Genomic DNA, 27489 nt, shown 5'->3' with positions numbered 1-27489 from the left:
TGTAATCCATTGCTTCAAAGGAAGTTTAGTACTCAGAGAGAGAGAGAGAACTAAGATCAGATCACTTGGTGTAAGGAATTAGGTTGATAAATAAACTGTACGTTGCTTCTTTGTATTGAATTGATTTGTACAAAATGATCAACTATACATTACAGCATTAGCTTCAAGATACCGGTAGAAAATCACTCTCATCAACAGCAAAATTTTCAACCTGCGATGCTGACACCTTGACGCCATGGCAGAAACATGCTGGCCGATGACATTGATCGGTAAATCTCAACCACCTTTGAAAGAGAAGGAGGTTATCAAAAAATACAAATCCTTCTCCAATTTTCGCCTTTTTCATAAATAATTTACATATATATTCCACCCTTGGTAGAGCTTCAGCTTCTGCTTTCTTTTGTATGACAAGTTGCTCTGCTATCGATACTATTGCTTGCACTATACATCAATATTTTAAGCTGCTTCCGGAAATAATCATGTCAATGAAAAACTTGGGCTGATGCGTAATATTCGCTTTCATTGAACACTGGTCTCAAATCTTCTTGTGACATGAAGTCAACTGGGAAGGACACAAGATGCCCTTTAACAGATTCTAATCTTTCCAAGGGATCAGTGTCTTTGAGGGTCCCATTTTGATAGCATTCTAACTTCTTAGGAGCTACCCCGAGATCAATGGTAGTATGCCCAAGTCTGTCTTTCCAGTGAGCCACATTCTGTCTAAGTGAAACTCTGAAAGAGAAAAAACATGCATGGTTAGTAAGAATAAGCTTGAAAGGAACCAGAGGTAAAAATGAAACCAGGGTAACATAAGGAAGAAAGAAAATTGCTACTTACCTAGAATGGATGAGATCATTAGGGATACAGGCAAAGACATCTTGGTAGATCATTGTATTGGTCTGTAACAAAAACCAGCCATGGCAAAATAAATATGAAGCCGATATATAACAGAAGTATTTGAGACATCAAACAAAATCAGAGAAGACGATTTATCACTTTTTATACACATATTGACATATAGTTCTTGCCTATAGGTTTTTGCACAATATTCAAGACACAGTAACCAGCAAACATTGGCTAATTAACCTTATGTATAATTACTATCTCCTTAGTAAGAATGATGGAGTATTGAGTATAGTATCCTCAACAATATTGTTGCAGACAAAAATCACATTCAGGCTGTGAAATAAGCAGATACGGAAGCATGGCAAGAGATGGCATATTATGCCAATTCCAGTTGCCCTTATAGTTCTGAAGTATAGAAGAACAAAATTGAGTATCCAAAATTCCATCAACACGATGTCTTTTTATGTTAAAGACAAGAAAATATGCATTAAATATATAAATATTTTTATAAATAAACTATTTTTAATTGAAATTACAATAGGCATTATACTTAGCTGCAGCCTTAAAAACACATTTTGCTCTCACCTTTGCAGTTGCCATCCAAATGTCTTTGTAGGTAGCATCAACCACAGGGTCATAAATTTGAGGAATCTGTTGCAGTAACACATGCATCATTAAACAAGTATTAACAAAATGGCATAAGATTTATTGGATGAATGCTAATTATTTTAAAACAATATCGTGTCACAGTAACAATAACAGTCGCAGCCACAACACATAGAAGCAGCATGACACAGAGATCAAAGTTACAATCAAACCATCAATGCTCCAATTTACATAAGCTAAATTCCAGGTTAGAATCGAAAATGTACCTTATATCTTAGATTTTATAGCTACTAAAAGATTGTCAAAGCATCATTTTGAAAATCATTTTGAAATATAAGGCCTTTGTTCAATTAATTCTATCTTTAAACAAACAATACATGACACAAAAGCTAAAGGTGGATATCCTGTCAAATGACAGCAAACAAAACTCAGATTTACACACCTCGCTAGGTCGAAGACCAAGGTGTTCAGCCCACAAAGAAAGGCGAAGGCTCATAGTGAATTTTCCAGCTTTCCATGGTTTTCCTCCCATACGTGAAGTTACTACTTCCTTGTCTTCAATTACCACTCCAATCTGACTCCAAACAAATAATATGAAAAATGTAAGAGAAAATATCATTTTAATATATGTACTGTACATAATATCATTCCAATCAGATTAAAGGATGGCCTAAAGTAAATAAAATTGTTTAGCTAAAGTACATGTGGCTAAAAGTTTCACTACATGTCCAATGAGATTAAACAAATCCTTAAAAGTGTCATGGACGACAAGAAGTTTAGCAGCATCTCTGGATAATTACATACCTCGGAGTCTCTAGAACCTAACAAACTCCTGTCATTGATGTTTGCTGATCCAATTAGGGCCATACAGTCGTCAATTATCATGATTTTACTATGCACATAGATCTGTATGACAAGGTCAGAATAGCAAAGAGCTGTCAGCCAGAGAAATAACTTATTTATTGACTGATACGAAACCTATATATATATATATATATATATATATATATATATATATATATATATATATATATATATATATATATATATATATATGATATTACCTGGCTGGTAACTACTGGACCACCATCAAACAGTTCACCATGAGCTCTAAGACCATAGAAAGAGATGTAATCGTGTGATTTAGGGCCCATAATATTATAAAGATTTTGCAATATAGAATTCACTCCTCTTGATATTGTTCTATACTGCCAATGCATTATTGCGCGAACAGATGCCGCCCCAGCATCATCTACACCCCCCTGTGAAACATGCAAGTACCTTGATAAATGAACTGAAACAATACATGAAAATCCGATGTTACAGACCACGACATAGTACCTGAAATCCTGGTAAGAGAGGCAACACGACAATAACTCGGAAACATTTTTTTTCATCGAATGCTCTCAAAATTCGCTTGTGCAACGCTTGCAATACCCGATTGTGTATTATCTCATCTCCCGAAAGCCCCGAAATGAAGAACTGATTCTGTGAGCATTTTGCATTCAAGAATCATTAAAACAGAAAGGTAATATACAAATTATCTGCATTGAAAAGCATGAAACGACTAGGAGATTATAGTAAAACAAGTGTTTAGCAGCTAATGTCAGTTGTAGAAGTGAGCAACAATCACCACCATGTTAGATTTTCACTGTGGCTTTTTCCAGGCTATTTTGGCATCATCAAACAAACCTTTAAGCATGATGACTAAACAACACTTGACGAGAAGCAATTTTCAACACATCATTAAATAACCAATATGTGCTTTAGTTTATTTAGTATATATCTTATACTTTCTACCAAAATATATCAAAGCCTCTTAAAAAACATTAAATTCATTTCAAAGACTCTCAGACAATATTTGAATTGTCTCAAGCAAAATGCAGTACAGTATCAGAAGTAACTTTGTGCTTGTATGGTATATAAATAATAAATGCATCAGAAGGAACGAATTAAATTCATTGTTTGATAGAGACATGATTGATCAGTTAAGAAGATTACCTCAATGTAGATGAAATGCTCAGCCTTTTCAATTAGTGAGCAATAGGCCTTGTGAATACTTTGTTCTGTTTGGCTAGTTCCAGCTGACCATTGACTGACACTCCTAATAACCTGAGAGTTAAATAAACAAGTGTCTAAGAAGGCAAGAAATCTTCAAACCAAAATCATAATGATTGGAGGAAATTGGAACTGCAATCCAAAGATTCCAAACAATACATGTTTTCTGGTGAGAAATCAGTATTTCACACTAATTTTAGACTTAAACTTCCATTCTTATGGGGAAAAAGATAGATTATTACCAACAATTAATATTAACTACATAGATTTTTACCAAATAACGTGGTAACAAAATTGATAACCAACCATACAAAAGCCCAAAACTCATAAAAAAAACTTTTATCATTTGAGATGGGTGAAATTCATACTTCAAATCGCTTTAGACACTGCTCAATGATAAATTGTTACGAAATGATGAAGATATTTAGCGAGATGACAGCTTGCAGTAAAGTAATTTAAGGTGGGTTACCCTAGCCCTTCACATATATTTAAAGAAAGAGAAAAAGATGAACACTCATACTGATTTTACAACTTCTTGCTATAGAAAGGAACTTCCAATGGATCCTAATAGCAGACTTTAGATACCAAAAATAAACCACTTAAAAACACGTTAAGCAAATTAAAGGAATAACCTCTAGCTTCTCTTGATTTTATCCACCATTAATCTTGGAATTAGCCATATAAAAATAAAAGTAAAGAAACCTAAGAAGAAATGAAATTTAAGTCAATCTATTACGTCAAAAAATATAAGAAATCATGAGGCAACAAGAGAGCTGCAAGAATGCTTGGAATTCTCCACTGAAATGACTACTTTTATATAATAGCATAAAGTTTTTAAGCTTAGAGAGGTGAGCCATAGGTTCAATCAGCAGTGGTGTAATGAAAGTTAATTTAATCATTCATTTCAAGCTTTAGTGACAAATGTCTATCAACAATCTATCATAATTGCTCAGCTCTCAAATTTTAATCAACAATAAAAAAATTTAATTTATAAGAGGTGAGACAGCTTAAAAGCATCTAACTAAATCACAATCAAAGAGAATTAACTGACCTGGCAACGACATGAGACACATGGTCCAACTTGCCCAGATTCATTCGAAGGAACAACCAGACTACCACGTTCTTGTGTCTCCCACCAATCTTTATCTAATGATTTCATGCCATAACGCCCTGCGCCATCCACTGCGTCAAAGTCATCAACAAAAGCCTTCATTGGCATGTCCAAATTTACTGGTTCAATTTTTGTTTTTCGGAAAGGGAATGGAACATTTCTAATAATCTTCATCTGATGGTCATGGCTCACATCCTTTCCATTTAACTTTGAATCATCATCCTCTACAGCCTCTTGAGGCAAAAGCAATGGTATATCTGGAGAAGATGCTCGAGAAGAAAAGGAATCTTGTCTTTTCATATACTGATTCTCAGCTACATTCACATCTTCAGCTTCTGTTTCCCAATTGCTTCCCATGTAATGTGGGATGACCATGTGTTGTTGAGGCATGAGCAACGGAATCGTTTGCTCATTTGGAGCTTTATTTCTCTAAAACAATAAACAATGGCATCACTTACAGCACTGTATTATTTAAATTGGACAAAGTAAAAGATGTTAAAAAAAAATTGTTAGGGAAATCATATCCACCTTTGCATAATTCCAGCGTTGAACAAAATGCCTTGCCACATCCCGGCAAGGTGGCCCAAAAAGGGCACAATGAACATCATGCCATGGCATACGCGGATACGCTGTGCGATCCAACTGATCTTTTATGGCGTCCTCCCAAGAGTTAGGTTCAGATTCCCTGGATTAGTGAGAGGAAATAGGATACGCAAAGTTATTGCTATCATGCGTTTCCAATCATTAAAAAAATAAAAAAAATAAAAAAAATAAAAAACATCTTAACCATGCATGACTCGAAAAGAGTTCTTGTGGAATTAATCTTGATTGCCTTACGCCTTAACATGTTTTGTTACTCGAGAACATCAATGGAAAATTTGTCAAAAAGAACCTTTAATGTAAGCCATTTTGTGAGAAAGGACCTTTATGAAAAAAAAAAAAAAAAAAAAAAAAAAAAAAAGGTGGCACTTAGGGACCTTAAAGTACTTCTTTGTAGAAAAGGACCTTTGCCTAAATTTCGTTCATTGACTGCCTCTTTCCGACATTGACTAACATGTGCAAAGCACATGCCTACATCAAACGTTATACGATTTTCTCCATTTCTCCTTATCAACCACCATTTCCACCATCCCTCACCACCATCCTTAAGATCAAGCACAAAATCAAATCTTGGTTTTTAAACCACCTTTAAATTTGCAGTGGCCTGCAATGGGTGTTCGCCTAGGTTGAACAGAAATGGATACGGGTACGGATACGGGGACGGGATACGACAAAATTAAAATTCCAAAAAACGGGTACGGCATGGATACAGCAAAAAAAATCAGCAAAATAAAAACCTATATAAAAAAATAATCACAAAATTCACAACATAACAACATTAATGATTAAAATCACATTTAGTCTTGAAAGCAAAAGAAATAAAAATAAATAAAAACCTACTAATAGTAGGAATCGAAATATGAGGAAAATATAATAACACCTATTATTGAAAAGAAAGAAAAAAAAAATATATATATATATATATATTTAAAATAAAATAAAATAAAATAAAAACCCTTAAATAAATGCAGAAAAAAAAATGACCAAATCAGAACAAAAGAAACAGAGAAAAGGAGAAAGAAGCAGAGTACTCCGCAACTGGTGGTCGCCTGATCGGAGATGGTGGTGGCCTGGTATGGTCGGAGATGGTGGTCGGGCAACAAGACTACAGAAGCAGGTCGCCGATCTACTCCATCGTCTTTGTATTTTAAGATTTTGGGCTTCCAAATCGCAGAGGTAAGTAATTAAAGAGGGGTTTTTTTTTAGTTCATTTGTACTAGGGGACGTCCAAAAAGTACCTAATCCATCTCCGAAACGTCCCCAAGTCACCTGAATGCTGTACCCATAAAGGCTCCCCGTACCACTTTTCAAGGGTACGCCATGGGACGTATCCTAGGCGTACCTGTACCCGTTTCCTTCCCCGATACGTCCCCGGTTTCTGAAACGGCATAGAGGAGGCGTACCCGTGCATCATTGGTGTTGGCTGGGTTCAAGGAGAGAGAATGAAGAAGGGAGTGAGAGGGCGAGAGAAGTAGCAAAGAAAGAGAGAGCATGATGTGTGTGTTACGGTGGCGAGAGGTGAAGATTGGCTAGCAGTGTGGTGGGTTTAGGGAGGAGATCATATATAGGGAGCAAGTGAGCAGATGGATAAGGTGTTTGCATGGGTGGCGGGCGGTGTGACTAATGTATGTGGTTGTGGTTTAGTGGTGAAAAGTGCAAATTGATAGTAAAATGGTTGTCGGCGTATGACATGGCCAAGGTGGTGGACATGGTGGTTCGGAGAGGAGAAAGAGGGAAAACTAAAGTCACGTAGCACTTAGGTGAGAGTTTTGGCCAAAAAAAAAAAAGAGTAGAGTCTATGGCTAGAGTCTGGATAAAAAATCCTTATCAACATTGAAAAGTACTTTAAGGCCCCAAAGTGCCACCTATTGTTTAAAATGTCCATTCTCACAAAATGCTCATAACTAAAATGTCCTTTTTTGCGATTTTTCAAAAACAATTGATGCATCAAAATGAAGAATTACAAGAATAGAAAAAAAAGATACTGGGAAATGACTGAATAAGCATTGTTAAGGGAAATTTTTTACGTTGAAACATTTTTACAAAAAATACAGATTCATCCTTCTGACTTATTTTTATGGATTGCCTGTTTGCCTTTATGACTTTTCCCCCAACAAATGACTTAACAATACAAACATGTAAGGCCTTTAAAGATTCAAGGCACTATCTAACTATTTAAGATGATTTATGCACAGCTTTCACGTGTATACTAAGAGTCTAAGACGAAGTACTCGATGATAGATTGTCTTCCATCTTCAACGTCGTCCAAGATTAGCAGTAATCCTTCCATCTCATGTAATGTGTCAGATCTCGGCCACATACCAGATATTGACCATACTGTTAAGGTTTCTCAGCTTACAGCGACAAAGATATTATGCTGCAATAGCTGCAAACCATCCGCATTGCAAATGAAAGTGTTTCTGCAACCGTTTCTAAGATTGTGACCACATCTTAGATTTAAAACCATGCTACTCTCATAAACTATGATTCCCTTCGATGAACATATATGTTCGATTAGGATGTCCTTGGTTTCACATTATTCGTGACATGATTGTATAAAATAAGAAGGAAAAAACAGAAATCTGTGTATTAAAACATTTTCCATTTAAGAACAAGAGATGTGGCTGAAATCCCATTTTTTCACCTCATTCCTCTTAAATAAGTTTAATTTATGTATATGTAACTAACTACCAGTACCACCAAACTAAAAAATCGGTTGTTCTGTTACTACACAGCCATTATGTAATGGATTTGGCATTTGTTGTCCGCAAAACATCGTTATTTGACGCTGCAACAGAAATCACATCTTTTTTCCCCATGTCGTCTATTAAGCAATGGTGTCTCGCCGCATTAAGATGTTTTATTATAAAAAAATAATAATAATAATAATAAAAAAATAAAATAAAAAAAAAAAGACCAAACACAATGAAATTAAATAGAATTATTAATGTTTTATTTACCCATTACATCCGTTCTTTTATTTAAATTGACCAAATATACTTAAGTAATTAATTATCTAGTGATCCATTTTATTCACAACACGTTATCAGTGATCCAATCTATTATATCAAATTTCACACCAAATATAATAGACCAAATAAAGCCTTTGATGTGAAATTTGAAAAAAAAATATTCACAACACGTTATCAGTGATCCATTTTATTCATCAGTTAAAAGTCGTTTCCGCACAACTCAATCGTTACCACGACCGAGATTGCATTCGCAATTTAACTCAGTGTACCACCCCAGACACAATGAATTTAAGTCTACAAAAAATAATAAATTAAAATAATCATCACAAATCATGAAAAGACCTTGTCCAGAGAAAAAATTTCATAGTGAGAGATTATGCTAGAATATTACTATGAAAACTGCCACAATATCAGATAAAAGGAAGCTCACCTAGGATTGTAATAGTCCTTTCCAGGCCATATAGCTGGAGGATCGTCACTCACTTTGTGCTCAAGTGTGTCATAGCGACCAAAGCACAAATCCAATCCACCAATAAAGCAGACTTGGTAGTCAACAATTACAATCTTTTCATGATGGGACCTACATGCAGACACACACTTTGGCTAATTCACATAATTTTATACAGCATAATAAATACCTAAAATACAAAAGTTAAACTCCTCTTGCAGCATTCAAATTAATTCTAAAAGTAATGTTTTAGGGAAGCTGCATACCATAGGTAAACACCAGTTGAAAAGTGATCAGGGAATCGCAGTACTTTCACATTTTCATGTATGCTAAGGAGCTTTCTTTTGCTGTAGACACTGTTGATTTTTAATGCTAGAGCAACCTCCTTATACAGCAATATATAGATCTGCCATCATTGCAAGCAAAAAATTGTTTTTTTTATTAATCTTATAAGGTTAACATGTTAATATATAGTTAATAAAAGAGCCTAGGATGGGCAAGAACTTTACAAAATGTAGCAGGCAAACTAGCTAAACAATATCAAAATTTAATACAATAAATAGTAAGTTCCCAGTTGCCATGCAAGTGTTCACTAGCTTATTTATCTCAGGAACTCGGATTCAGGTAAAACATAAGCGTGAAAAAGCTAGAGCCCTGGCAGACCTAGCAGTACACCAATGTCAAAAGCGCAACTTGGTTTTATTTAAAATCCCAATTTCTCAATCTACAAAAATTTAAAAATATTAAGCATATGGAACCAACAAACAGGAGATCCACGTACAATCTTTTCTTTTTTTTTTTTTCAGATCAGACAAATTTATAAATTACAAATGAAATGAGGGAAACCAAAAGGTCAAGAGTACAAGGCATCTTCCCTAAAGAAGATTCATAACTATGTCAGTCACGCTGGCTATTTGATAGCAAATATGATCAGGAAGCGCCAGAAGCCAAATACCACAAAGAATTACAGAAATCACTCAATCCCATACTACCCATAGAATGAGCTTTATCACAACAAATATGTCCAACTAAAAGGTGCTAGGTATCTTCCCTGAATAAGTTTCATAACTATGTCGGTCATAACTATGTCGGTAATTTGTTTTCTTTGTAATTGGAGCAAAACATATAATTACATTGACATTATTTTTTTTAATATAAAATATTTGGAATGATATATAACTTGAATGTAATGGTAAAGTAGGAAGGAAATTATTATAGAAATTAAATATTTCCTAACTTCATTTGGCAAAAAAAAAAAAAAAGGAAAAATTTTTGGCGGGAAATTTTTTAACCAGATTTCGACACGTCATTTTTTACTCTCCTTTAGTATATAGTTATAGATAGTCTACTGCAAACCAGTCCCACTCCCTAAAATTTGCCAGTAAATAATCAGTAAAAGAGAGATGCTAGCAACCATAAATCATTTATCAGGATTCTGGCTCACACAAATCAACAGATTGGCGATGTAACAGCATAATCAAAATTTAAAACACATATCCCTTCAAAAAAAAAAACAATTATAACTCATATGCATATTAAAGGATGAACAAACTACAGCACAAAGCAAAGGATGAGAATAACAGCAAGAATAAGGTCTATGTATCAATCAAATTAAATAATTCTTAGGGATAACTTTATTTCCCAGACAGTTAGTACCTGCACCCCTTCCTTGGCTTTTGCTTCGAGTAGAGCATCAAGTCGTGATGAAGCATACTCCTTAAATGGGCGTCTGAGATATAATTCTGGGCAAACCCACCAGCCACAAATAAATATCTGTGAAAGACTTCAATCAGTAAAGATGAAATTAGAAGTGTGAAGATATGTAGTAAATGTGTTATTGAGCATACCTCTGACTTAGCATTTTCAATTGCCGAGGAAATTGCTTCGAAAGCTGCTTTCCCATCAACAAACCACTGAGCCTTGCTACCATCATCAGTTAATCCCCTCGGAGGAGCAAAAGAGTCAAAGCGGTGTGGATGACACCACCCTTCAGGAGGCTTTAAACCAGCATCATTTATAGCAGAAACCCAGCACTTAGCTTTGGCACTATTCTTAGTTCGCAAACTTATGCAGCGGTTGCCACAAGTAACCTTCAAAGTTACCAATAACCATATGAGCATATGCTACTTATGTCGCACATTACATGCAAAACTACATAGGATCCAATCACAAGAAATGATCTCACATCATATATATAGGGTTGGGATCAAATGAGAAGAATCTTATAATGAGAAGAATGACAAGGAATCTTGACCGTGCAAATTAACCAACGATTAAATTTCATCTGTGCAAAACTATGCACATTTAGAACATAAAATGCACAATTAGTTTAAAAATTATGCACATTTATTTTCCAGTTTTCATAGTTTACTTTTCTCGTTTTCTCCTCCTTCACGAAATCTCTCCAGCTTCCATAGAATCTTATTAATTCTTCCATACACCAGGTTATGATATTTCAAATTACGGAGAAATAAGAGGAAAGATGAGATTGGAAAGAGAAAAGATTACGGAGAGAGAAAAAGAATTTGTGACTACCACCACACATGAGATTAGCTTAAAAAAAATACCCCCGTTTTGAACAAAAAATATGCACACTTGTTTAAAAAAATATGCAAATTAAGCTTAAAAATATAATTATTGCACATTGAGTTGAAAATTTATGCAAATTAAGTTATAAGTTTATGCACATTTACTTGAAACAATATGCACAAAAGCTTTAAAATTATGCAAATTTATTTCTCAAGTTTTCTTCTCGTTTTTACTCTTTTCCACAACAGACTTTCTCTCCTCTGTCAATGCTTTTTCTCAGCTTTCTTTCTTCCATATCCATTTTCTCTACTTAATTCATTTCAATCAATCATACATCTCACACTAAAAACCATAACCCTAAATTACAAAGAAAACAAAAAATCACTCACCAAATATAGAGTTTACAAAATAAGTGAACAATGAAATCAAGAATTGCAATAAAGAAAACAAAGGAAAACAGAAAATCTGAAAGAGATGTCAGAGGAGAGATAGAGAGAGAAGAATTGGTGAAATTTTTTTATATTATTGAATCTTCTCTTGAGGACTAAGAAAAGAAAAATGGGGAAGACTGATGAATATGGAGGAAAGAGAGGGATAGAAACACGGGAAAGAGAGGGAATTAGGGAAAGATATTTTTTATTATTTACTGTTTTGCCATTAATGAAGCATGTAATGAGGGTCATTAGATCATCTTATATGAACGCACTAGATTTCTTCTCATCCTTCTCATTATAAGGTCAAATGAGAAATACTCTTGCAATAAGAATTACTCTTGCAATGAGAAGCACTAATAACCCTTTGATCAAACTTAATCTAACGGACAACAGTGAACACCTGTCATTCACATCACTTTAAGTAATTTTAAAAACAATTAGGTACGGGACATTAACCATGTGATTGCACCCAAAATGGTCTCATTTTCTCTCTCTCTCCTCCCCACTTCCCTCCCTCTTTCTTTGTCATCATTATCATGTGATAAAGTTGAAAGGCGTGGAGCTCAAATATGGCGTCCATCATCCTATTTCTTCCTCTCTTCCCTATACCTTCAATCATTTTAACCAGCAACATTTCATTGTTGTGGTTCTTCAATTTTGTATATTTATAATTTCAACTAACAACCAATTTTGGAGCTGACCTGCCATTCTTGTTGGATCCATCTTCTTCTTTCTCTCTCCTCTAGACTAAATCCAGATATCGTAAATAGACAAAAATGACAATTTATCCATTAATGGAGCCAAAGGTGCATTGAATTTGTTACAGGTATTTGAGCTCTGAAAATTTGTCACCAGTCTCTTATTTTTTTGTATTGATTTAGTTGACTTTAAGTCATTTCCCCCATTATCACCTGTACTAGATGTTGGATGCATTTGAATTGTAAATTTCAATGTATTGTCAATGTTTCTGCAATGTATTTATGATGTATATATGTTTCTCACACTAAGAACATGTTCTAAATTTATAAGCACTACTTTTGAACAAGTTAAAAGGCTAGAGATCAGTTGCGTAAATGTGTTAACCATAGGGTAGCATGAAAGAGTCACAAATGACAGTAGTCCCTGATTGAGAGCAATATTTTTCAAGTACATCAACATTCTTATTAAGACAGAAAAGAACAAGAAGCAAGAAAATATTCTTTTACAGCCAGACTTTATGCACTTTTCCCAACTCACAGCTTCAATCATTAAGTTAAATGAAAATGCTCAGTAATAGGACCAAAAGAGAGAAAGCATTCGGAGACAATGAGAAAACAAACATTTAATCCAGTACCCAGATGATGAGTTGATAAATACATTGAAACTCTGAACCAGCAACTTTTCAGTGGAAAGAAAGTGCAAGAAAAATACGTGTGCAACGTCAAAAATTTTACTCACAAAGATTCCTTTAACATCAAGTTATCCCACTCAAAGCATCAATCAAGGAGTCAAGGGGAGTATGATACAGGCAGGGTTAAAGGAAAGGGAAAGGTAATCAAAACCCCTAATACCCTTTTATGGTGTATAGGTTTTTTTGTTTTTATTTTATTCCCCACTTTCAAGTTCAGGTTCACACCTCCCACCTCCACAAAAGGGATTTCAATCCCCAAAAACCACACCACGAACCCAATACCCCCGTTACCAACGCCACTACAAAAGACCTTACAAGCGCCTCAATCAACACCTCAAAACAATGCCCAACCAATTTCTTTACTCTTTGTTCGCCCTTCTAGCTATGCCCAAAAATGTCAGCCATAACTACCCCACCATCGCTCCCTTCAGGATATTAGCCACCACCATATCAACAACCTCACAGCAACAACCAGCCACTAATATCTCTCGCTGTCACACGAGCAATCCTCAATTCCAACCCCCCCCCCCCCGACACACAAATCTACCAGCCACTGTCCATTGGCCTCTCCATCGACTTCAACACCATCTTTGCACACCTACCAGCTGCTATACAATACACCAACAAATAAACAACCACCACCATGAACCATCCACCACACCACTGCTAATTCACAGATCAGAGAGAGAGAGAGAGAGTACATCATTTCTGTTGTGGGCCCTGTGGCTACTCTGTTTATGACTTTGGGAAGGTTGAATACTTGAAATTTTACATTGTAAGCTACAGAGAGCTTTTATTATAGTATTTCAAGCACCAAAAGTGACATTGCTGCAGCAGTTTGATGGCAAGATGTGGGGATGGGAGAGGATACAGGTTAGGTGGGGAAGAACCGTAGAATTAATGACTTAAGGGTTTTGTTATAAGCTATACACCAAACGCTAAGGGTTTTACAGCCCTTTCTCTTGACTTAAGATGCATAGTGGAAATACTAAGATCTTTCACTCTTTCCTTTCCTATCCCTGTCTAATTACCATTCCATTTACTGGTCACAAGCCAAATGGCTGTTATGGCTTATATAGGACAGGTTAGAGCGAGCTAGGATAATGCAGACAGAGGTCTACCTGCCTAATTTGAGAAAATGCAATTTGGGAGTATTCATACCATAATTTCAACTGCCAAAGACAAGTATCTAAAAAAACAGGAATCATTTAAACAGAGAATCAACTAAGGAAAAAATTAATCATGAAAATATAAAATACAATACGGATCACCCAACACAATCTTCTGCAAACAAATTGAAAGAAAGAACCAGTGTCAAGATATAATGTGTCTTGCCAGTCTACCTTAAAAGCATGGCGCAGAGGATTGTGATCTTTAATCTCTTCCGCTAATAAAACTCTTTCTTCTCCATTTCCATCCGAAGCAGGTAGCATATCAAACACAATAATATCCAAAAGGTTTGTATCAAAAGGGTCTCCCAGTAAGGCCAAAAATCCAGGTTTTAACACAGCCCAGACCTGCATAAAGTTCAATTCTTAGCAAAATGGATGAGAAGTTGGCTTTGACAAAACAAAGTAAACATGTTTTGCAATAAACAAATAAAATAGTTGATCCCTAATTCCGCACTAGAAATGATAAAATTTATCCTTGGTTTTTTTTTTTTTTTAATGAATGGAAATTATATAAAGCAATTACTTCGTAAAAATTCCCACAAGTTCTAGAGTTCACATGGTCCATGCACACGAACTGGTATGCAATAAGCCAATAATACATGGTTTGCATCCTTATTAACATCAATTCTCATAAAACTTTACAGTTTCCCCTAAACGCCTACACCACCCATTACTCCATCCATCCACTATTAATACTCTTGTTAGGCTTTCAAACTTACATAAGGAAAATATGTAGGGGTGTCGGTTCAAACTTGGTCAAACATGAATTTAAGGGGAAAAAGTTGGAGGACAATAGAGAGAGAAAGAGAATCGCAAAGTAGGGGGGATAAAGTTTGCAACATGACAAGATTAAAATGAAAGGAAAAAATGGGTGTGGATGGGAATTATTAATCAAAGTAGGTGACCAAAACATAATTCAAGGACATCCCAAAGTAGTAAATTATGGGACCAAAGGACTACTATTTATATAACCTAGAAAATTTGCAAACAAAACTCAACAAGACCACCCAATTTTCAGAACAAAGAACAAGAGCATCATCTGAAAGAGTGAAAAACTTTGTTCAATGACATACATACACAATGACAATAAGGGGCCAATAGGATATGAAAGAATAACATAATAGGTCTAAATCCCATACTACTACTACAAAAGCACAAATCACCTAAAAGTAATCTAAAAGCATTCACAATAATATGCTATTTGCTCACACAATTAATCAACAAAGTTATATCTTATTTTTGAATCAACTAAGAGGTACATAAAACAAGTGCCAATGCACCCCAACTTACAAGATATAAGATATATTGTTATTTGCTAACACATTATATTAACAGAGCTGTGTCTTTATTTCTTCATTAGATAGAGTTACAAAAACCAAGTGCCAATGCAACTCAGCTAACAAGATTCACATACATTTAGGGAACAAGACAAGCAAAACAAACGTATGTAATATTCAAAGCTGCATAAATGACAAGGTATTAGTACACGCAATATATTTTGTAAGAAAATCATTCAGTATATGTGCAAATAACAATAGATGATCAAGTAGAGGAAAACTGAAAGAGACAAGGTTTTCTTACCTTTTGCCAATTGTCATTGCACCAACTAAACAAATTGCATGTACAGCATCTCCTATGATCATCATCATTTGGAATTTGTGGAAGATGCTTCACCATGACATAATCTTCTTTAAGCTTAGGACCGTACTCAGGTGAAAATGATAATCTAGAGACCTCCAAAAACCTACAGACCTAAAGTACATTCACCCAATAGCATCAACATAAGAAACCTCGAGCTACAAGATTAAGTCAGATCAAGTAAATAGAAGAGCTAAAATCATATCGAATGTAAAGTGAAACTCTGAAAACCACATCAGTTAATATGTTGAGATGAAAGAAGCGCAAGGATTTTAGAAAATCTCAACTCCTAAATTCACGGAAATTTATTTGATTAGTCTCGATATGAAGTTTCCAAACATAAACTTTTTTATAATTTTTTATAGTATGTACTTTAAGAAGTTTATGAATTAAAATGTGCATTAAAGTGTAAACAACTTTAAGAAATGAAAGGAGATGTTTCTCACAACAGCAAAAAATTAATAACTACTCTTTTTTATGTACTTCCTCTGTTTGTTTTTTTTTTCACGTCGGGGATTTATCGCTTGCCAGTGCAAACTATTGTAGTAAAAATTATAAAAAGTTGATATCATGAAAGTGTATTTCGAGACAAATAAAACAAGATCTCACATGATTATATTTTTTCCAACATATAAATCACAAAAGACGATCAAAAGAGTGTGTGAATAGAGTAAAATTCCAAATGTTGCGATTAAAAAAAGAAAAGAATGAAGTATGTTTTTTTAAAATTTTTTTTTTTTTTTTAATCAACTCTCAGCTACATGCAGCCAGGTTCCATGTTGATATTAATCACAATAATAATACATGATGTGGGCACTTCTCCGGTGATACTACATGTTTCATAAAAATTGCAACACTTTAACTTTCACATTTTACAATAATAATACATAATGTGGGCACATCTCCAGTGATACATTGATATTAATTAGACAGCATATACATATATAGAATAAAATATTAAAAAAAGAAAAAAGAAAAAATAAAGAAAGGTGTAGCCATGCAAATGCATAGGATTTAAAAAGAAAGTTAATAAGTTTCTCTTTGCGGAATATGTGGAGTCATTATTAAAAGGCACAATGTGCAGAATAATAGAAAAATTAATAATTGAAAGACATTGTGCAGAATTACAAGGATTTTATTCAAAGGTCATAATTTGAATTTGAGAAACTGGCATTCTTATTATAATACAGAAGAAGAAGAAAAAAATTAGTCAATGTTAGTATGTGGATAGTGAAAAGTCAGTGTTCCACTTTTTATGAATTGGAGGGAGTGCTTTATTACACATAACAAAATAACGTGCAAAGATTTGAGCAAAAAGTTATCTACAAGATCCCTACTAATAAAGAATGGGAGTCAAGACAGCCAACACATATTGGGATAAAGCATGGTGGGCTCTATATTAATCATTTATATCCAAGGAACAAATTAATCACTTTAGTTCCCAAAAAGTTCTGGTTACCCTGGATAACTAAATTCAATCAAATCACGTGTAAAGTCAAGTCAAAATAAAATAAAGAGAGGAAGACAAAGAGTTAATAGAAGACTTTAAGGAAATCATTTCCACAAATCAGGTTGCACAACAATATCAAGCTCACGCCAAATCCATTAAAAATAAACCCTCATCATTACTAATTCGCTACCAAGGCTGGCTGTTTTTAATAGCAAAATTTTACCCAAACATAAAATGAGACCAAAAACCTAACTCCTAAGGAAGGCAGAGAAGATAAAAGAGAAATATTATATGAGAAGGAATGAAGGATACGCAGAGAGAAAGAGAAGACAGTGACACAATGCATAATTACCAATCTCGATAGTCATCACTGTGGGGAAGACAAATGTAAAAGACCTAGAGGAATAGAGATAGAGTGAGAATATGAGTTGTTAAGAGCATCAACTTCCATAAGGATTAGTGCTCTTAGTTTATATGATGACTTTCTGACATTCCTAGAGTTGTGCCCAACAGTGGAGTTTTCCAAAGAGTTACACTAATTTACTAAACATGTTCTAACTAACAACTTTATAATGAACTAATTCAATCTTGACAATCCTTTTAATCTAATCAAACAGCAAAACTAATGTCAGTATAAACTTGCCTAAGCCGTATGCAATTTTAAAACTCAATGATACCTTAACAATCAATTAGTGCCTGAGCATGGTTTCAGGTTTCATGGTAACGGTCAAGCAATGACAACCACTGTCGCAGGCAAAGCAATAGCAACCTAATATTCGGTTGCCCTAAGCTCAAATTCCATTACCATGCGGTCATGATGTGATGGTGTAACCAAGATCTAATTCCTTGGCTGCATGTCAACATTACACCAACTACCAAGTTTCCAAAAATAACTACAAATCAATCTTTAGCGTATAGGACAACTAACATAGTCATAAATAAACAAAAGGCAGACATGCCAACTGACACATTAGGTATGAAATATTATGCAGAATCTTGTTAGATAAGCAGTTCTGGAAGAAACAAGCACACCTCTCTAGAGTTAACAATATCCAGGTTCCCTAAGAAATGATTCAGATACCCCTGCATGGCCACCTTCGCTCTATCTGAAATAGAATGCTGTCGACCCAGTGCTGGACGAATAAGTGGAAGCGCAGCACTTGACGGAACATCTCTGCACAACAATAACAACTCAAAATTAGGAATTTTTCCATAAAAAAGGAAAGAGAGGGGGGTCACTTAAAGCCTCACCAACAGAAACCATCTAAACCAAAAGGCGGTGTAGCAAGGTATACCTATTCTTGGCACTTTCATCAAGATGCAAAGGAATAGTTTCATCTTCAACATCATCATCCTCTTGCAAAACTGGAGCGTGATCTCCTATTCCAAGGTTTTGAAGCCATTCTTTAACCTTATAAATAACCACATTGTACCAAATCAAAACCCAACCTCTAGTGTATACAATTAATGATTTTAAACTGGTGAGAAAATTTTCCAACTATTCAAACACACCTGTTCCTGCCTCTCGTGAATTTCCTCAATTATCACACGTTTCTTCAATGCAAAGTGTAAATATAACACTTGTGCAGCCTTCTTGTGTAATTGCCATTTGAACTAGCCATGAGGAGTCATAAAACTTAGACATCAGCTTCAAAATTTGAGATGTAAAAGATAATTCCAAAATAAAAGCTAATCGTGAAAGGAAAATGCATCAGGTATAATCTTTCATACAAGTTATTAATTTAAACAAACAAGTAAACAACAACTCACTTTTCATCATCCCACAGTGTGTAACATTTCTAGAAATGCATGGAATCACTATGTTTTTATTACTCCTCTCATTTCACTTTGTTCCCGTTACCCATCAAATATAATAAATACTTCGTATAAAATTACCCCACTACTCAATATAATAAAATTACACCACTAACTAATAACATTAAAAAATATAGTTTACCGCCCACCAACTATATTTCAAAAATCAAAAAAGCCTCATGGCAACCTCGTAATTTTGAAAATTCTACATGGTGGAAACAAAAATCATTTGGTCTCTAAAGTGATCTTGTGGTATTGTATACGTGCCCTTGGTGCTTTAAATGGTTTCCCAACAAACTATGACTAATTTCTATCCTTAACAGTATAATTTCAGAGTTCACCCCTAGTTAACACCCAACATTGACCAAATTTGACCACAACCACAATAACCCTGATAACCACCACCCACCAAATCCACCACATTTCCTTCTCTTACTCTACACCACCAAACCACCACTCCTCACTCTTCCTCCACCATATTCTCCCAATCTCTTCTTGACTCTTTACTGGCCCATCCTCAATGCCACCACCTATTCATTTTGTCCAGCTCATGGTGGTGTAAGAAGCGGTGGGTAGATTTAGGTGGATAGTGGTGAATTTCAAAAAGTGAGTAGCTACTAAAATAGGGTTGACAGGGGAGCTGCTGGGTTGGCCAGGAGGTGGAGGTGAACTGGTGAAGCAATATTGGTAATTGGGAGTGGGGAGTAAAAACAAGAGGTAGGTTAGTAAAATCAATCATTTGTTAATGAGTTAGCCATTTAAGATGCATAACTATAGGGTCTCTTTGGAAACTAAGTGATTTTAGTTCTGCTATGTTGAATTTCCAATAACACAAGGCAAAATTTTCTTTCCAAAAATGTCATACTCCTATTAGTCCCAACTATCATAATAAAATATGGGCACATGATGGAATATGCATGATTCTGGGATCCTATAGGGAAACTAATGATTTAGTTAACATGCAGAATTTGAACCACGAGGCAATATTTCCCATAAAAACACCATATTATTATGAGTCTCAACTATCATAATAACATATAATAAGTCAATATATGTAACTAAAACTCAACATCCATCAAAGTATGACAAGTAATTTAGGATGGAAAGAGTGAATGTTTTAATCTCCATCCCTGAAATTACCCACATGAGTGGTTAACTGGTTACCCTATTGAGTTCTTCTTGGATTCTGTTGCTACATGTTATAGAAAAGAACTAAAGAAAACAAATGTTTACAAGAATTGATTGCTCAATAGATTTTGAATATTAAATATAGTCCACAAATACATATATAGTAGAGTGGGAATAAAGAAAAAAGGAAAAGAATTGATTTATTAGGCCACACAATATTATACATTATACATAAAGTTCAAAACTCATGAACTAGTTACTAGTAGAATCTATAAAGCATGAGGATATCTTGACAATAGAGGGAATGATCAGTTAATTGGCTATGGTCAAACTATATCTCAACGGCACATTTTCAGATGTTGACTTTGTTGCTTTGTCTCATGCCCATTTTTGTCTCTGTTTCACTTGAGTGTTACATAAAGTAGAATTACCAAAAAAAAAAAAAAAAATTGACTTTTATTAATCAGATGGTACATTTATATTGAACTATCATAAAGTGTTTGATTGAAGTATTGCCAAGATATAATAAAGGTAATTTCACCAAATTATTCCATCACAAAAAGCAACCACCTGTTAAAAAAGAAAGGGATGGAGGATAAACCATCAAAGATTACTCCCTCCGTCCCTTAATACAAAGCCTCATTTCCTTTTTGGGTAAAATACAATGCCTCTTTCTATTTAAAGGTTGTATTTTTTTACATAATTACCTTCTTTTTGATGAGTTGTCATCTTTTTTCCTTTATTCTTTTGTACTTTTTACATCAATTTCCAACACTTTCTCTCTCTATCTCTTCAATTATTCCCAGCTACTTTTTCTTTCTCTCAATCTCTATCTAACCCTACATGCACATATGTACTTTTAATCATTAGTTTTAAAGAATTTACAATTTTCTTAATTTCTGCGCAAAAACCAAAAGAGGCTTTGTATTAAGTGACGGAGGGAGTAATAACTTTCCACTCTTTTGTTATTAATCCTTATGAGGTCAAACCTTTACCTAAAAGATACAAAGTTCAAAAGTTTAATGTCTCTTGCGTTATACTTCCTTCAACCTTTTTTTACTACAAAGTTTGGAATTTCATACTATTTACACACACTCACTTCTTTAACCAACTTTTTTGATTTACATGTTGGGAAAAATATCATGTGTTATCTTGTCAAATTTGTTTCAAAATTAACTTAAGTTTGTTAAATTTGTGCTAAAAGATAATTAAAGATATAAGAGGTGTATTAACAAGTGTGAAACTCCAAACAGCAATTTAAAATAAAAATGTCATATAATCTTTCATGGATATTAATATAGTGCACCTTAAAGGAGTAGTGTACAATTTTACATTGTGCTACAAATATGTTATTGTTAAGAGGATAAGCCTCAAATGTGACCATAAGTTATCCATGTAAAAGTAAAAGAGAGGGACTTATAACTTTTAATTCTCCGGCTAGTCACTCTTAAATGGGTCAATCTCTTACCCTAATCCAACTTATGTGCAAGAATATTGAAAAAGTAAATATTAAGTGGTGCACGCATAAAAATTGTCTATTCTAAAATTTAGCATATAGCTTGTATAAATTGTTGGTCCAAAAATCAATATAACATTGTCAAGTATTCAACCAATACATTGGAAAAAATGTTCATTATTTATTGACTTCATTTTTGTAGTTAGTTTTCTAATTACGCCACATAATATATGATCTTTGTATGAAATAACAAAATCATTATGATTTAAAAATAAATTAACAAATAAATAATTAAATACCCATTATAAGAAATAATTAGTAGTAACATACATTAGAGCTTTCTTCCAAAAAAAAAAAAACATACATTAGAGCTGTCAAAAACTGACTCGACCCGAGAACCCGACTTAAACCGGCAATGATCTGAACCCAACTTGTACTCGAACAATGGGGTAAAACTAGTGACCTGTAACCCGACCTAAACCTGACCTGATCTTAACCGAAAACCGATTTGATCCAATACTTTATGACCTGAACCCGAACCTGCACCCAACCTGAAAGTAACCGTCAACCGATTTAATCCCGAAAACAATTAGAACCCGAACTAGTACCCGACCCAATTAAAACATGTATCTGAGTCATGAAAGGTTTAATAAGATTTTATACACCTTTTATTCAGCTTATATACTGGTTTAATTTTGTAAACCCTCAATCCGATTCAATAAAATATTTTGTTCAACTTATATACCTTTTGTTCTCTATTACACGTATATAAGTTTAATAAAATCTTGATGATGTTTGATCAAATTATGGAAGGCATAATTATATAGTTCAACTTGACCACAGCGATATTAATTAGAATTGAATTTGAACCAAAACCCGACTAAACACTAAACCGAACCCGAATGTACCATCTTATTAACTCATCCAAACCCGACTCAACACAACCCGAACCTGAAATTGAACCCGGTCTGAATTTGACTCGAATTAACTCGACTTATATCCGAAAAGGTGAACGACCCGTTATAACTTGAACCGAAATTGACCCGACCCGAACCTGATGTGAAGCTAGATTGACCCGACATAACCTGATTCTGATTTAACCCGAGACTTGATTTGACTCGACCTGAACCCGACTTGAATACCCGAATTGACAGCTCTAACATACATGAAGCAAATCAAGCAAAATGCTTTATTCAACTCCAAAGCTGTTGATTAAAGAGAGAGTACACAATGGTTGTATGCAAAAAAGCCCTAATTTGCTTTGGAACCGAAGAAGTCCAACTATTGCACACAAGTCATTTAATAGAATAAATGTCTATTAGACCTCATTATAGGAAACTCAACACCTCATATAACTGTGTTTATTCAAGAATAACCTAACAATAATAAGCAACCATCAGAGAACAATAAATCCTTACCATAAGTAACAATAATAAACTACCAAAAAAAGAATGTCATGCTTAATTTAATACCAATATATATCTCTTAAAAACCCCCAAATTATTTATTCCATTTTAGAGCTTTTAATGTTACATTTATTAAGAGTAAATAAACGGAAATAAACATCAAATCTACATGTCAACAATTATTAACTCAATTGTCATTATAGTTTGTTGTAAACTAAAAGAGATGATGCTACTCTTGCTTTTGTGGAATTTGAAGATAATTGATCAAATTAGGGTACAAAGCGGTTTTGATTCGGGGTTTTTCTAAATCAAACTGAAATTTATATAAGTATGGGATTTTCAATGCATAACACCTTGGTATAAATTTCCATTCCACTGCATACCAGCTCACTGAAACAACCAGCTCCTTAAGGGTTTGGCTCATTTCATGTTGTCTATATCTATCAATTTTGGAAGCCATACCATGAAAAGTATTTGTAGACCTTGGCTCCAAGTCTCCAACCAAACATTATAACAGTGTCACGTCCATTTCATACCAATAAAAAAAGCTCCAACCAAACAACCCCTTAGCTCCATCCTAAAGAGAATCCAAAGCTACTGTCCCAGGAAAACAATATTGCTCACCTATCATTTTATTACAAAAGGTGTCATCCTTTATGAAGATCTACATAGCTTGCAGGCGCGACATTGATATTTTAAAATCAACCATTCTGTTCTACACCAGCTGTAATCTCCTTCAGTATCAGTATACAACAAATGTTCATAAATAGAACAACGACTTCCCTGATGAAATTCATTCCTTAAACCTCACTTCCAACCTTTGCAATAAGAACCTGCTCATACATGCTACACCATGGCACAAAAGACTAGGTTGAAAAGGATGATTGTCCCTTTGATGCTTACCAATATAAACGTGCAGCCTTACCTTAATATAATGTTAATCACCTTACAACTCTTCTAATTTTCCTGTTTGGAAACAAACGATGACATTATGTTTAAAACGGGGGTTGAGCATGAAACAAGATTTTGACAAAATAAACATTTGATGAGGGTTGTGAGTAAGGCTAATGGCATGAAAACAAGAAATTCAAGCAAACAGATATGTTACTCCATTTTCCATCCCACAGCAAAGATCTTCCACTTTATATAATCTATTCTTTTGACCTGCCTCTACCTCTTTGATTACAATATCAGATAAATTAGTTTGTTTATGCCTTGAAAGGGTGGAGATAATACACAGTGAAGACATTCTTGAGTCTTTGATTGGCAATTTTCCCTACTTCCGGAATAAAAAGGGCTTCTATAACTTCAAATTTTTTCTATTCTTCTTTACGTAGAGTAGAAAATTTGAAATCAAGCACCATTGCAAATTAATGGAGGACTAACCTGTAAAACTCTTATCTAATGCTTGCTCCACAAGAACAAAACCCAAAGGATCAGCCGTATTGTCATCTACATGTGAGATCAAGCCAGCCAGCATTTAACAACCAACAATTACCAACATGAAACACTGTGATATACTTTTTTAAGCCTGTAAAAAAGTTTCTAGACCATTCTGTTTCATCAGCTTCAATATACTGCATTGTAATATCAGCCATCAGGTCCTCCTCCATTAAACTCAAGTACTCAACGTGGCATGGCTCCAAGACACAGAATATCATGAAATAAACATGCCCAGAAAAGAAATGGATGGAAGTTCAAACACATGATTGACAAAATAACTGCAAATCATCAATTGCATCTGTGACTTTTTATACTTGCTCCTATATGTTACCTCGTTCCCTCATCCAAATTCTAACAAGAATACAAATCAAAAAAATACCGAAGACATTTGGTACAAAGGGTGAAGAGAGTGAACCCAAAAGTAAAGTAGTATAAGTCTTTTCAGCTCAAAAGGAGATAATACGAGTTGATAATAGGTGAGAATTTCTTGAAGTATACAGATATAAATTTTGTTCTCAGATTTATTGTTCCCCATACAACAAAGAAATAGAAGCAAGAAAAAAAGGGGCAAATTATAAATGCACCTTAGAGGCTCTCAAATCACGATGACTAAAGAGCTACCCCAACAAAGGAAAGTACAAAGACTAATAAGTTGAATTTCCTCGAACCCTCACAAAAAAAAGAATTATAATACAAACCACAAGAAATTATGGTAACTTGATCACATTTAATGATCAAAAACACATACCCACAACACAAAGCACTCGGGCTATGGTAACTTGATTAGATATTATGATCAAATATACAAACACCCAAAACACAAAGCGCTCATACTATGGTAACCTAATCACATATTATTATCATAAACACAAATATTCATAACACAAAACACTCGAACTATGGGTAACTTGATCACATATTATGATCCAATACACAAACACCCACAACACAAAGTGCTCGAATTATGGTAACTTGATCACATATTATGATCAAAAACACAAATACCCACAACAAAAAGCATTTGAACTAAGATAACTTGATCACATATTATGATCAATCACACAAATACCCACAATGCAAAGCACTCGAATAATGGTAACTTGATCACATATTATGATCAAAAACACAAATACCCACAACACAGAGTATTTGAACTATGTTATTCTGGTCACACATTATGATCAAGCACACAAATTCCCACAATGCAAGGCACTCGAATTATGGTAACTTGATCACATAGACAAATACCCACAATACAAAGAGCGCGAATAATGGTAATTTGATCACATCCCACAACTCAAATTTCTCCATAAAACCCAACTAAACAACCCGAGTAAATTAGTTAACTTGAGCTAAAATTCGAAACCCAAATTCAAACCAAACCATAACCCCAATTCATGTGCACCACAAAAGAGAAAATCCAAGTTAATTCCTCACCACAAAAACTATTAAATTAAAAAGAAGAGTGATGAAATACCTGTTTGTACTGCAATTCAATAGTATAAGACAATAACATGGGACTTATATCACCAGCATCAGGTCTAGAGACATGAACTATACTGCCTTTAGGCAACTCCTCAAAAATCCGAGTTGACTCAGTCGGCTCGCCTAAATTGAATGTGAAGAATGAGGACGACGTCCTCGCTGGTGCAGGTGCCGCAGTCGAAGGCGGCTCTTCGGATTCCATTTGCAAGTATGACGGCCCTTCGCCGCCGATTAATCTCTCCGATGCCATTGGAAATTCAATAAACTATCTTAGAATTATTAGATCAATTAATTGTAAAATAATTATAATGATATAATGAATTTTGGAATTTGGAAAGAATTTGAATTTGAAGAAATTGATCTGAAAAAATTGAAATTGTATGAATTTGAGTATGATTATGAATATGAGATCCAATGCAAAAAGAATGTTGAAATTGCGTGCAACAACTAACGAGCATAGAGAGGGGGAGACGCGGAGGGAGGAGAGAGAAACAGACAGAGAGCTAAGTCAAATACGGAAGGTCTTCTTTCAAATTACTCTCGCTCGTAAAATGTTGTGCTAGTATTTTTTGTTTTAATTAAATATTATTCCTAAATATTAAAGAAAATATTATACATAGTTCTGGGCTACATATAAGAATTAAATTTACACTAGAAAATGTTAAAAAGTTAGGAAATCATGAAAATATAAACACTAATTACATTGATTTTCGCGTGTTTTTGTCATAAATTCCTAGTTTTATACAATTTCAAGAGTGTATTTAATGCTTATATATAGCCCTTAGGGCTACATATATCATTACCCAAATAGTAAATATAAAAGTAAATAATCTCACCTTTGTATGGTCTGATAATAGAAGAAGGAAAGTTTGTAAAAAAAAAACCAATTTTTCTTTGGTTGGCTTAACATAAGTTGTGTCAAAAAAAAAAAAAAAACTTAACATAAGTCAACCTATCAATTATCTGACTAATAATAAGTTAAATTTTAAGGGTATTTACTTTGGTTAGAGAGTGAGGGATAGCTCATCAAGCGGTTAGAGCTGCCCTCCCGATTTCAAGAGATCTCGGGATCGATTCTCACCCCCGCCCTTGTGGCTCTCTAAACAAAAAAAAAAATATCCCTAATAATAAGATAAATTGTAAGGGTATTTACTTTAAATACGTCAATTGACCTACAAGCTACCAAACAAGTCACTTTCTTTCACATAACAACCTTTGAATAAAATTGCGGAAGCATACACCTAAATCAGAGGTATTACCGCCACACTCGACAATCTGTCAAGTGTTAAGGCTTACAAAATCCCAATAATTACAACCCGATAATCTAGGTGAGCTATTTGAACAACTTTATAAATTAAACTTGTTATAACAAACTAATCGAAACATTTGAACTCCTTTAGCTACGATCACTTGATTAAACTGCTTAGAAATCTTGACTGCTCACCATTAAGGACAAATTCCAAAATAGATCGTCGCATGGCCACCATAAGAAAAAGACATTG

General features: G+C 34.3%; 1 protein-coding gene across 1 annotated transcript; it reads right to left on the bottom strand.

The window, feature by feature from the left end:
- Positions 1 to 78: 78 nt before the first annotated feature.
- LOC110689149 (phospholipase D zeta 1-like) lies at positions 79 to 26620 on the bottom strand. Its single transcript, XM_021865876.1, has 20 exons — positions 25980 to 26620; positions 18767 to 18868; positions 18550 to 18665; positions 18287 to 18428; positions 15748 to 15918; positions 14338 to 14511; positions 10489 to 10731; positions 10298 to 10414; positions 8908 to 9047; positions 8624 to 8773; positions 5150 to 5306; positions 4562 to 5050; positions 3454 to 3564; positions 2794 to 2940; positions 2517 to 2714; positions 2257 to 2358; positions 1895 to 2026; positions 1432 to 1497; positions 838 to 899; positions 79 to 732 (listed from the first exon to the last, which is right to left on the bottom strand). The coding sequence occupies exons 1-20, from the start codon at positions 26235 to 26237 to the stop codon at positions 483 to 485; spliced, it is 3327 nt and encodes a 1108-aa protein (XP_021721568.1). The 5' UTR covers positions 26238 to 26620; the 3' UTR covers positions 79 to 482.
- Between the last annotated feature and the right edge of the window lie 869 nt (positions 26621 to 27489).

This window comes from Chenopodium quinoa, unplaced genomic scaffold (assembly GCF_001683475.1).
Source record: "Chenopodium quinoa cultivar QQ74 unplaced genomic scaffold, ASM168347v1, whole genome shotgun sequence".
Taxonomy (NCBI): domain Eukaryota; kingdom Viridiplantae; phylum Streptophyta; class Magnoliopsida; order Caryophyllales; family Amaranthaceae; genus Chenopodium; species Chenopodium quinoa.
The sequence above is the reverse complement of the archived record's forward strand: the minus strand, read 5'-3'. Positions and strand labels throughout refer to the sequence as shown.